The 13,850-nt window shown below is 41.0% G+C and overlaps 1 protein-coding gene across 4 annotated transcripts in view; it reads right to left on the bottom strand.

The window, feature by feature from the left end:
- The window catches only part of ctnnd2a (catenin (cadherin-associated protein), delta 2a), a 240,811-nt gene that overhangs the window by 158,312 nt on the left and 68,649 nt on the right, over positions 1-13,850 (bottom strand). For all 4 annotated transcript variants that reach the window (XM_034571625.1, XM_034571624.1, XM_034571622.1 and 1 more), the window contains one exon: positions 4,697-4,809. In XM_034571625.1, the coding sequence (XP_034427516.1) occupies positions 4,697-4,809 (113 nt within the window). The remainder of the gene's footprint in view (positions 1-4,696; positions 4,810-13,850) is intronic.

Raw genomic sequence — 13,850 nt, 5'->3', positions numbered from 1 at the left:
TAATCAAATTAAAATACATCAACCTTAACTTCCCCTTTAGTAGAGCATTGAACACTTGCACTGCACAGCCAGTCAGGCAGAGGAGACAGCAGGAGCAAACGTTTCCCACTGGCTGCCACTTACCACTAATGTTAGAAAAATGATGAATTAGTCTCGGCATGGTGTTTGGAGTCTACGTGTTTGCATGTGGGTGTATATGTGTGCCAGAGTGTGTTTTCTTCTTGTAAAGTGTTGTGTCGCATGCCAACAGCTCACAGTGTGAACAGATGTTAGTCAGTAATGCCCTGGGTTTCTGCATCGCAGTCAGGCATTTTTTTTTTCAGGGTCCTCAGCTCTGAGAAGGAGTCAGTGGAGATGCCTGAATTGCTTTTTCGACCGGAACTCAACTAAGGACACGCAGCCTCACAGCGGCTGCCAAAGAGCACACACAGCACTCGCTCAAAGCATGTGAAATACAAACCCACAAACAGAGACGGTACACAACCCCACACATTTGGAAAATAACACACAGACACACAAAACTACAGGTTAACATGAGGCACAATTAACTCAACAGGCTTCTAACAGGGTAATGGATGCACTGAGTGTCTATCGAAGCAGCAGCTTTACGGCCACAAAAAAAACAGATCAGAGAGAATCGGTAAGCAATTTGCAGGGTAAGGGGGGGGGGGGGGGGGGGGGGGGGGAATCCCCTTTTAAGGGTTGACACCAAATGGCTTAGAAAAGAACTGTCACTCCCTCAATCACAGTCAGATTACCCCCGGAAAAATCCTACCCACATCCATAAAGATGTTACTGTCCTTGGCAGAAGGGCGGGATTCAACATAAACTTGTTTAGTGTGTATTTATATATATAAATAGTAGTCATTTATAGTCACATTTTGGTATTTTGTAATCTTGGTGACTCTTCTTCCTGATCAACTTTGTTGCCATTTTAATAAATAATCTGTTACCTAAATAATTGGCCTATAATATAAGCACTCAAATCAATAGAGTGGCCTTTGATGGAGTCAAATTCTCAGGCTGAATTATTGCGTCAGTCTGCCCCGGCAAAGACTCTCATCTGCTTCCCTTCATTTTTACCCTTTGCTCCATTATAACACCTTTTCACTCAGATCCAGCCACTGCACTCTATATTTAGCTGCTGCCTGTCACTGAAGCCCTGATGAAGGAGAAGAAAATGAGTGGTGATGTAGGAGACCATGGGAAAGGTTAGCGCTGTCTCTTTGAATAGAATCAGACACACTCTCTGATCATTCACAGTAATACTGCAGACTCTAATATCTATACTTAGGTTTGGATTAAAATAAATATTAGAGAAGGAAAAAAAAACCTGTTGTTACAATTTGCATCATCAACATGGATCAAAATATGCAAACTCAGAAGTGGGTTGTAACATGTGTCGTATGTGTATGCATAAACATAAATGAAAGACAAATGTACATGACACATTTGAGTTAGCATGCAGTGACAGATTTGAGCACACATACGGATGGATGTGGACTCTCAAAAGATTTGCGAGGTCAGTCCTCCATATCTGATGTGATAATCATGAAATGATGCAACCGCAAGACAGCAGACACTCAATAGTTGGCACAGACACATGCAGCCGTTTTTTAACTAGAAGTGCCCATGACCTCATTTTCAGAGCGCTTCTCTCCAGCATGAATTGTTGCTGGGTTACAAAAAACATCTTCTAGCACCCGAATAGTTGATATTGTAAGTTGATATTGTTAGTCCCACCCCCTTATCGAGTTTGATTGGTCATAGAGGGAAGTGACATAGACGAGCTTGGTTGTTTTCCCAAAAGTTGAAATGGTTTTGACAAAGAAGGCCGCAATATACGCTGAGGATATTTTTGAGCAAAGGAGATTGCGCACGATGAAGCTTTATAGTACTTGCATAGAAAGTGGACACTGCCGACACAAAAACACTTTCATCAAATGAACTCAATCAATTACACAAGCTGAGATGAAATTGGTTTAATTTAATCCCTCATCAATCTACAATCAATACACCATAATGACCTAATCTTTTTTTTGTGTGAAATTATTCAGTAAACACTCAAAAATGGCATTAAAATAAGTCTTTGTTATACTATTTAAATTAGCACTGGTGTCTTCCATTTCCTCTTGATCATCTTTGAGCTGTTTCTACACCTTGGTTGGAGTCTATCCGTGGTAAATTAATTTGACTGGTCAAATATAAGGTCTTACTGATGATAACACATATCCGATTAAAACTCAAACCATGAGGTCAAAGGAACTGCTCTGAGAAACATCTGGAGAAAAGGTAAAGAATTCTGCTGAACTGAAGATTCCCAAGAGCACAGTCTGTTCTGGTGAAACAAAAATCGAGCAGTTTGGCCTCAATTCTACACGTCATGTCTGGAGGAAACCAGGCGGCCCACATCACCTGCCGAATTCAATTCTGGCCCGACAGCATGATGCTGATGGCATCTAGCATCATGCTGTCGGGGTGTTTTTCGCCGGCAGGGACAGAGACACTGGTCAGTGTTGACGGAGAGCGGAACAAAGCATAGTACAGAGATTTCCTTAATGAAAACCAGAGCTCAAACTGGGCCTATCAAGTTGACCTTCCAACAGGACAATGACCCTGAGCACACAGCCAAGACAGAACAGGAGTGACTTGGTAAATGTCCTTGAGTGTCCCAAACAGAGTCCTGACCTGACCCCAATCAAACATCTCTGGAGGGAGCTGAAAGTGTCCATCACACAAACAGTGTCCATCCAACCTGTCAGAATGTGAGGATCTCCAGCGAAGAATGGCAGCACATCCCCAAATCCAGATGAGCGAGGCTTGTCTAGTCATACCCAAGAAAACTACTAAAGGGGCTTCAACAAAGGACTTAAAGGATCTGAAGGTTTATGTCAATGTGAGGTTTAATCTTTCCTTTGTAATACAACTGCAAAAATTCAGTTTTTGCTTTGTCATCATTGATTATCGAGTGAAGATGACAGTCTAGAGCAAAAGTGTGAAAGAAAGTAAAGGGGGTCTGGATATTTTTTTGAGCACAATGTGTTGACATATTGACAGAATGTGTTTAAGTGAGACATCGGAAATAAATCAATTGTTCAAATCAATGTGAAGTTAAACTTAGATATACATAAGTGATTTCATTAAGATATTCAGGATTATTTGTTGTGTTTTATGTGTTACACAGTGGAATCAATACATGGAACACAAATAACACAAATAATACCACAGTAAATTATGTAATATATAAGTGACAGTGGTACTTTGGTTACTTTTATACCACAACCAAGGTACATTAACAAATTACAGAACTGGCACAAACCGTGGAAGGAAGCCACCAAACTTTTACAAAAACAGCTCTTCTAAGACTTAGCTGCAGCAAACAGAATGAATTGGGAAAGTTCAAAAGTGTCTTTTTTTTCTCAGTGTGCTCTGTTTCGCTGCCCCAGGGTTGTGTACTTATGCAATAAGCTGCCTCAGGGAGCCAGAGGGATGCTGAATTTATGAACTTCACTCTTTGACATGACAGAAATAATTCATACAAATACAAAAACATAGACACAAATGTAGACACACACACACACACACAAAACAAAATGTCACAAAGTAAATAATTTATAACCACAATCTTTTACTTTATTTACGCTGTTTTTTTTACTCGAGGAAGGCAAAGCCTCTACGAAATAAAATATGAGAAAAGAGTCATTTAGTAAGAAAGGGGAGGATAATAAGCTAAAGGTTTGAGCTGTTTGAGCATAAAATTCTAAATTTGCATGCTCACATATATCTCTCCCCTCACTGCTTCATCTCGACTGTCTCTCTCTGTTCAGAGCCCTCTTTCTCTCATCTGAAAACTGTTTGAGCAGCAGAAAGGTCAGACTTAATTGGGAAACCTAATGAAATATTTTCAAGGGTCTCTGGGCTGTGGCTGATATGCTAATTATTCTTGGAATATGGGGAGAGGGGTTCCAGGAAGTGTGATACTATGACCTGACCAGACTTTCTGTTGCAAAGCAAAGTCGTTTGTGTTCCTGCGACTCTGCAACACTGCCAATGGTTGTGATGCATTCGTGATGTATGGTCCTCGGAAACTGTGTTTGTGGGCATATTTGTGTGTTTGTGCAGTGTGTGATCATACTCACATCATTGTTAAGTCATGCGTTTGTCTTAAATTATGTATTTTAAACTCCCCATAAGCTTGGTGTTATTTTAAAACATGTGTGTGTGTCTGAGCGTCTGTGTGCGTGTGCGTGTGTGTGTGTGTGTGTGTGTGAGCGTGTGTGAGCGTGTGTGTGTGTGATTTTGTCTACAACCCCAGTTTAATCTAAATCCGTCCAGCTGTTGATTGCACCCCACAGCAAGGGTTCTCAGGAGAACACACACACGCCCTGGGTGTATTGCAGCTACATAGACACACTGAGGGTATTCTCCTCAGTATCCATGGTGTGTTTGAGTGTGCAGTACAGTACACGAGGGTAGGGTGAAGGTGTATAATAGTGAGGTCAGTGTTGGCGTCATGAGGGACATGGTTCTGTTATGCTCTAACTTTACACACGCACACAAAGACATCCTCTCCATGCAAAACCTAACCAGCACACACACAAGAGGGGGGCAGTATGTGTTACCTGATACCCACTTTCCACCCCATCACACACACAAAGGAAGATGGATAAAGAGAGAGGAGGGGGTTGCATGTTACCTGATGCTGCTCATGCTGCCTGCCTCTGATCCAAGTTTGCACCTCTCCAGCTGGGTGGCAACGATCTGACGCTCAGCCTCAAGTTCCCTGGTCAGCCGTTCAAACTGAAGCTCCTGAAGAGATAAAGAGGAACAAAGTGTGCGTGAGACAGAGCGAGAGAAAATGATGGGATTCTTGTGGGAAGCAGAACCGTGCTTATGCATGTTACCGCATGGAAGCATATCAATAGTGCAGCGAATTCAAGCCCACTGAGGACACTGTGTACGTGCGACTGAGTGTGTGTGTATGTGGGACCAAGAGAGAGTGTGTGAGCGAATAAGTAGGGAGAGGGTGCGCTGGTTTGATTGGTTTTCTCAAAGCCATTTGAAGCTCTGAATGAGTTGATCCCTAGTCTATCTCAAGTCTCCCACTTCAATCCCCTCTCCTCCCAAAACACTACAGAGCACAATGCAATTCATCTCCCCCCTTTTCACACATGCTTACAGCAATTTACTCATCTTTACAGTCTCTCTCCCTGTCTCCCTCTCATACACACACACAAAGTACAGAAGGAAACCCCTGACATATACAGTACATATGTAGTACTAGTGGAGGTAGATCTTTTATCTTACTTATCTTTGAAGTATTACCACAATGTGCACAAGCAAAATTTGAATTTATAGCACATTACAGTTATGCACAGTGTTGTGACTGAGTTTCATCTTTGACATAATATTAGAGAAATATAATATAATATAATATAGTGCTTTTCTGTCAGAGGCGAAACCCCAAATGCGTTCAGCATGTGTTGCAAACCTGTGCAAACCATGGAAAATTGGTTGACAAGGACAGGAAAATATATTTATTATTTATTCCTGTATATTTTTATATACAAATCTTTGCAGTCTACTTCCTGGCACTCACAAGGAATCATCATGTCGAGCCACTGTCGGCATCACATCCCTGAAAATTCAGCTGACTACGCAACAATGTTTATTTGTCTTTTCATTTTTATGAAAATAGAGATGAAAGTTGATGATTCAGTTGGACATTCACAATTGAAATTATCAGAATTGTTGAACCGGTAAAGTGCATATGATGTACTTGCTATTTCAAAATAGTAGCTCTTTCACGGCCCAGCAGTTTTGAAGAGAAAATGCTGCAGACAATGGTATTCTTATTTCTGATTCTAATAATTTAATTTGGGATGTGGTCCCACCACAAGGCTCCCGACCAGAGAGTGAAGGAGACAAGTACATATGAGAGTGTGAGAGAATTTTTATTGAGGGGTGAGATAAAGAAAAAGACTGATGCTGCAGACAGAGTCACTGTGTTCTTCAAGGTACCATATAGCCATTTTCACACTGGTCAAAAAATGCGCTAACACCCAATAACATCAGTTTTTTGTCTGCAATGGGAATGGACATAATCAGCATTCGCTCCCGGGTCAAATCACTCTGCAGTAGACACAGGTTTTTAAATCGGCTCCAGGTCCAATCTGCAGTGTCAAGCATGACACCTGAGTCAATGTGCTAATTTCATTTTCTTCGTTGTTTTTCGCAGTCTAACGCTGACGCAGCCCTTTTTCATGTTAGGGTTAGCCCCTCAAATGGCACCATTCATCACGTACTGTATGGTACTCTCATATACTGTAAGCTCACATAGAAATTATATACACTTAAACAACAAACTATCTGGTTCAGCCACCCCTTTGATTAACGAAGCGAGGTGACGCTGGGAATGTGAGCAGGGTCTACTAAACTCTGTGGACCCATACTTATAAATTACCGCTTTGTTTTACAGTGAGTTGCCTCCTCTCAAAGCACTGCTCCGCTCCCCCACTGCAGACTGCTTTGTCACCTTGCCACAGCTGCAACTATATTAAATCCTTAAGGTGTAAAAATGTAAATCCCTGCACCCTAAGTAGCAGTATGCTAATTAGAGGTGTATATATAATACCTGAACAGTATGAAACCTTCTACAGTACCAGGGTAAATGCCTGAATGCCAAAGCAGATGGAAAATCTGTTACGTCAAGTCTGTGTTGAGGTGAAATTTGTTAAATTATGCATAAACCTTTGTCACATCTTTTCTTTATACAATCCCTTTGGTTAAGAAAGTACTGTGTTGTTGATACTGTAGCGACCCTGTTCAGTCAGCGTAGCAGCTTCTGTGCTCTTAGCCAATCAGGAGGGTTCATTTAAGTCAGTATGCATGCGGGTTGGCTGAGCCGAGGGAGTTGGGACGGGCTCTGGTTTGTTGTTGGGATCTGCCTGAGGGAGCTTGCCTTTACCCATGAGCTTTTGTGAAAGAGCACGTTGATAAAGCCAGTGATAAACTGACATCTGGTGTCCTGCTATGTGTGTCAGTGCTACACTGGTGACAGAAGTGCCTTTCAGCGTATATGAAAAATTAACTTTTTTGAGATGATGCTTAAAGAAATACATTTATAGACAAAATACTTGTTTTGTGCGATACGTTTTAAGGAGTAAAGTAAGACTGTGTCACATGTATTTATCTTCTCTACATTCCATTCGCTATGTTTTCAATTATTATCTGAGTGTGATCCCTCTTAGAACAGCAACTGTTGGATCAGTGTTTAGTAGCATCATCAACTTTACAATGTTATCTCTTTAACTTCATTTATTCTGCATGTGCATTTTACAAAATCCCTCACAAACATTTTCTTTTGTATACAGTATATTTTTACCTCAATATGTGCGTGGATCACATCCCAAATGATGCGAACAATGATGAGTTGGGAGTTTCAGCTCTTTGTGCTCTTAGTGCGTTTCTATCAGATTGCACTAGGTGTGGGATTCCACTGTGTTGTGCATGTGCTGTGTCCATGCGTCGCGGCTTCCCTCTCAGGAATGAACAGGAAACAGAGCGCAGCAGCCACATGCAACAATGGTGTCTATGGTAACGGCAGAACCCCCATCCACCAGTCAGCATAACAAATGAGGTCCTGACTCCTCCTCCGCCCCTTGCTCCTTCACACACCTGCACTACTCTCACAGAGTTGATCTGCATACTCTGTTTGAGTCTTTTTTCCATGAAAACAAAGCAGGTATGGACTCAGGGACAGATCCCAAGAGCTTTTAGAGTGAACGCATGTACATTACATCTATGAGCTGGCTCCCAATTCAGGAGCCATCGACATTTCAAGGCCAATTGCGTCACAGTGGCGTCGGTCTTATTTGAAAACCTCCTCCAAATGCGTCCTTTCATCCCAGAGAAACTAAGGCTCCAACAGGTGGATCATTCTCATGCCAACCTATTCCAAGATTCAACCATTTTTCAAAGACACATTGGTGCCGGCAAGCAACAAGACGTCCGATGCTTACACTTTGCTGGGCATTAAAACGTTCTCATCATGTCTCATAAGCTCTGTTGCAATAGGAGACAGCTGCAAGGGCGGGATGAGCTGGTGACACATATCACACAAATCCTCCATAGACCAGACCGGCTCATTTCAGTTATACATCTACGATACAGTCAGAGCTAGCATGGCAGTGTCAGTGAGTAGCCGACTAGCTGACAGTATATCATGTATAAACATGGCGTTGAAGAGGTATAAGAGTATATGTATATATATGCAGTGGCTTGCTAAATCAATCCCAAGGGCGAAGGTCATGTGCAAATTCAAGCCCATACAGATATGAACTAGCACCCTTGTATACACAGGTATATGTGAACATAAAACTTCCACTTTGGGCCTTCAGTGAGGCATTTAAGGCACAATACAAGATGATATCTGACCTCCCTGTGGGGGAGGGCAAGAGAAAAGGAGACAGTGCTACAGGGATCCAGACAGCATTACATTATACGATGGAAAACCAACTGAGACAGCTCTCTTTAGAATAGAAACATTGACCAGGTTAATAAACACAACATAAAAAATGAATTATTTTACAACCAAGTACTGAAATTGCCATTTGCAGCTTTTCATAATGTGACTCTGTAAAAAAAAATGGCTCCTGCAAGACAGAAAATAATGGACCAATTGTAAACCAGGTTGATTTCCAGGATCCAGCCTTGTGCAGTGCTCCTTGGGACTTATATTTGTATTTGTGTGTCTGCAGGAGTGTGTGTGTATGAACTTTTCCAGCTTGACAAAGAGTATATTCTCATTATAAAGTGTTTTGGGGGTTTGCCCAAAGACAATAGAACAGAAACACAGACAGCATTTTAAAGCAATAAAAATGGAGCTAACACATTGGGACAGAATGCAGGATAACGTAGCTGTGGTTTGTGTATTAGAGCTTTAATGGGATAAATAGCCATCATGTCCTCATATTGCTTCACCACTGTTGGTGTAAGAACAAGCATCAATATAGTTATTTTACAATTTAAGTTAAGTTTCTCGTATTATCACCATAAAGCGAGCGTGTGCCGTCTGTGTGTTTCTACAGATAAAGTCCAATCATTATAAAGTGGCCTATGGGCAACTATTAACACTGCTGTTTTTTGATGAGAAACAAAAGGCTTTCAAAAAGAGCTTCGACCTTCTAGATGGGAAGTAACACTCTCTCTCTCTCTCTCGCTCCGTCTTTCTTTCTCTCGCCTTCCTCAATCAGCTCAAAAGGAAAGAAAAAACCTGGATGAGATGAGTGGGATGAAGGAGTGGGAAAGAGAAGTGCGATTGGTCGCTGGTAAAAAGGTCACTCTCCTCTCCTCCATCACTCCTTTGCATATTAAACTTCCCGACAGCAACAACCCCTGTTCCTCCTTTCTAAAATCATAGCTTTGCGTTCGTGTGTACTCTACGTATGGTTCAACTTTAGCCGAGATTCATTTCTCCCCCTACTACTTGTCTGTCACTTTAATGAGTGTGACAGGTCAACCATGAGTCAGGAGGGAAGTAGTAGGGGAGGATGAAGGGGGACAAATACTGGAGGACAGAAAAGACAGATGAGACTTTGATGACTCGGTTGATGAAAGTCATATGAGACGATGGCTGAGGGAGGGAGACCTGATCCGCTGCCTCTGCATGTGTTTGCAAGAAAGAGAGGACAAGAAAAATGGAAAGAAAGGACGACTGGTCACCACATTGACCTAATCAAACTAAAGTATGAGATTTATCTATTATTTGATTATTATTGTAATAACAAGGACCAAGGGAGGTGGCACCTTAATGCAGTGGTAAACAATGTCGCCTCAAGCAAGAAGGTTTTTGGATTCAAACCTCACAAGTTTAAAACCCAGGGGCATTTCCATGTTTTTGCTAAGACTGCATGGGTTTTCTCTGTTACAGTTTGAAACTCATTTAATGTCAGTGTGAATGATTGTTTGTTTCTATAAGTCGGCCCTGGCCTCTGGCCCAATGTCAGCTGGGATTGGCTCCAGTACTCAAAGGATAAGCAGTATAGATAATGGTGCTGTGGAGGCACCACACCCGAACAAAAAGATACGATCCAACTTGAATTGTTGTATAAGGTGAGAGCTGAGATTTGATCCCGTACTTGGTTGGGGTTAATATTAGAGTTAGGAATCGATGGAAAGTGGATATTTCTCAGCTCTGGCTTCATTCTGTCTGTTTGATTAATAACATAAGACACGTTTTGTTATTGCTGTACACAGGGATGTTGCTCTTTCCTATTACAGTGATGACTGGCACTTACCACACCAGCCTGTGTCTAACAAAATATAATTTACATTAGCAGCAATACCTGAGGGGAGTTCTTTAATGTGATAATGGGTACAACAGTAATGCAATGGACAGCACATGGGTACTGATCATAGCAGTGAACACTTGCCTTGAGGGATTTATGGCCCATAAAATACACACAATTAATGACAATAATACTGCCAATAATAGTAACAATCACAAATAGGGTAAAAAAAACAAATACTCAAAGCTGGTCTGATGGGAAAGAAGGTACAAATCTCATTATGTCATTGATCTCATTGATCACTCGATCAATCAGCGACTACAGGCAATTATTAGGACACTGCTCTCGGATATGAAACGTGTTGAATCAGTTTTCTCGAGTTTTTGCATCGTGGACGAGAGGGAGGATTTGTGAAATACGACAAATATGTTGTATAATTGTGATTCAATTAATTCTCCCATTCATTAATTTTACATATAAATGGTGTAGGAGTCACATCAAGTTGTATTTATATTGATATTATTTATTTTAGTTTTTTTGTGCTTGTAAGCATGCACCCTCCTCCCTCCTCAGGTGGTGAGGGCAGGTAGTGTTTAAGTCTGGTGTACATGGCGTGTAAGAGGGAAGGCGGGTGACAAGCTTCAATCTCAAAAGCAGATGAATGAAAACTGTTCTATTCTTTAACCATTCTTTAAGATACTGCATTTTCTTATATTTGTTGTGCAATAAATTATAAGCAAGAGTGAACCTGAACGCTCCTTGGATTCATTTGTACATGTCTGAGTCTGACAAACTGGTGAAACAATAGGACATAAGGAAGAGAAAAAGAGGTTACAGGACAAACCCATTCTGGGGATGTTTTGCAACTATACAGTATATGCTCTGCTCTGGATTTGAACTATTTTTAGCTCAACTCAAACTTTCACTTTGAGTCCTAGGAGTGATTCAGTGTAATTTAGCAAAGAGGAATTCAGGAAAACAGCTTCAAAGACAGCCAAATCAAAGAGCCACATCATTAAACAGATGGAAATAAGATGAGGCTGCATCCAGGCTAATGGTGTGTCACTATTCTAACAACACTGAAAATATTCACAGTGAATTCTTAAGGTAAATTTCCAAACCCTTCATACTGATAAACTGGTAAAACCACTAGTGATGCACCAGAAGCCATTTGTGTTTGAATTTTGGTTCCTTTTGAAAATAACAGCACAAGCCTGAGCCACATGACTGCCAACAGCTGGCCCTTACCAGTTTTATATGCATTATAAATATTCAACACACAAACACAGCAATACAGATCTTTCCCTCATTAAATTATTTAAGGGCTCAGTGTGCAAAAAGAAATCATCACCCAGCCTCCGATCTCACTCCCGTGCTCACTCTGTCACACTGTCACTTTCTCTGCTCCTTGTTTCAGGACGTCTCTTTCTGTTTCACCGTCTCTGTCAGCTAGAGCTCATGAGCTGCAAACACAAAGCCCTGAGCAGCCCACGAATAGTGTCGTGGGTATGTGGGATGTCATCCTGGTTAAACATACATGCAGGCACACACATGAAGACCCAAAACAGCTCTCTCTGTCCTAATTATGGGTGCATATTAGCATTGATTTGGTCTTTCAAAATTCAGAATAACATAAAATGACACATTGAGAATGGGGAAAAAAGGCAGAGCAGGTTTGTAAATTGAAGGATGGGCAAAGAGCATTCTGTGTTCTCATTACATGATTGTCAAATGGAGGCATGTAAAAAGTGGCAGTGTTTGCTTGTGTGGCTGCACACGTGCACTGTTTGTTTAGTTTAATGTCAGGCTTAATGTAAGGGTTAGGGCATTCATACATATGCACTAAACACTAAATGTCCTCTTTGCTGACCTTATTATCTCTCGCAAGGAGGTTATGAGTCAGCTTTATTTGTCTCTTAGCTAGTATAAGGATTACGCAAAAAATACTGGATGAAACTTGGTGGAAGGATTCGATATGGGCCAGGAATTCAAGTTCATCCTGGATTGGAGAAAATGGTCGGATCCAGGAATTTTGTTTCGCTTTCCCTGCAGCATTTCCCACAAAATTCATTCAATCTTTGCAACAGATGACAGGTACACAGACAAAGACACGTTTTCAGGTAAAAGCGGGAACTGCAGTGCATGCCACTTGTGGGTATGTGCACAACTGTCTGACTGTCTGCTTGGACAGTAAAAACTTTATGGACAATAGCATTAGCGTGCGAGCAAACATGCAGCAAATAGTGCAGCACACAGCACAATGCTACAACAGGGGAAAACACCAAGTATGAAGATCTCTCATGTTATGATGAGAAATGTTCATTAGAATATGGTGGGCCGCCAATGTCTAGAGCTAATTAATGGGAAACACTGCTTTCACATGGTGAGATGGGGCATTAGCCTTGGCGGAGATATCAGCACATTTAAGGACAATGTCAGTAAAATATTGTTTCCTCTCTCAGCGAGTGAAAATGTTGTTCACATAGAAACTTTTATAAAAACTCCCATACGCTGAAATGTTCACTTCCAAACCTCTGTAGGAACAAAAATGTGCTCCTTGAAAAACCACACGTGGGTGGCAGCATTTGTTAATTCTGTTTATTTTTTCTTTCAGCTGCATCTCTTTAACGTCTGTGTGTGTTTGATTGAATGTGCGTGAACTTGTCGGTGAAGTGTAACATTGATTAACTTGTTTGTGATGAACTGTGTGGTGTAGCAGACTGTTTAGTTTTCATATGAGTAACGCAAACTAATCTCCAACTCTGCCACTCTTTGAATACTGTGTTGAAAGTTCTACTGTATTTAACTTGTGATTTATTGTCTAATTAGAGGGCATTATATAAGGAGGGCTAACCACTACCGATCCAACTGTAAATACTCTCATCGCTCATCTCTCTTTCCCCGACTCTCTGTTTGCTGGTAAATTCAATAACAACCACACAGGCGAGCAGCCACAGACAAACACATTCTAGTCCCTTAATGCTGTATATGCACATGCAGTTGGTATACACAAATACACCCTATACAACAGAATGATGGAAGAAGGAAGCAAACACCATTTGGTCTCTACAGTGAGCTAACACTTCAAGGCAAAACATTACATTTACAATTCAGTTTGGTTGTCGAGCAACATATTGACAAAAAATGTTATGATGAAACCTCATTTCTGCTGGTGCCACGATTGACGGTAAAATACATTGATTTAAAAGAAAAACGAAGAATCTGCTTATTTCGTTTCTGTGGAATTCATCGAGACCACAGACTGAAAACAGCTGTTCCAGTAGCCCAAAGCAGTTTTCATGTCATTTATTTTTCATTGCTTAGCCTCCACATCAATAGACAGCTTTAGCCAAAAATGTGAACGAATAATTAATACGAGGAGTGTTCATATTAACAAGTTTTACACCAGGTAAGCAGTTGATCTAACTAGAAAGGTACTACTTGATACAGACCTTATTTCATACTTGATGCATTATAATTCCCAAAATATCTTAAACCATTAATAAAGTGTGAGATGTAGTTGCTGATGTAAAAAGAACAGAAGAAAGACGTAAATTAGAA

This window comes from Hippoglossus hippoglossus, chromosome 20 (genome assembly GCF_009819705.1).
Source record: "Hippoglossus hippoglossus isolate fHipHip1 chromosome 20, fHipHip1.pri, whole genome shotgun sequence".
Classification (NCBI taxonomy): domain Eukaryota; kingdom Metazoa; phylum Chordata; class Actinopteri; order Pleuronectiformes; family Pleuronectidae; genus Hippoglossus; species Hippoglossus hippoglossus.
Note: the sequence above shows the minus strand (reverse complement) of the source record. Positions and strands in the feature narration are given on the sequence as shown.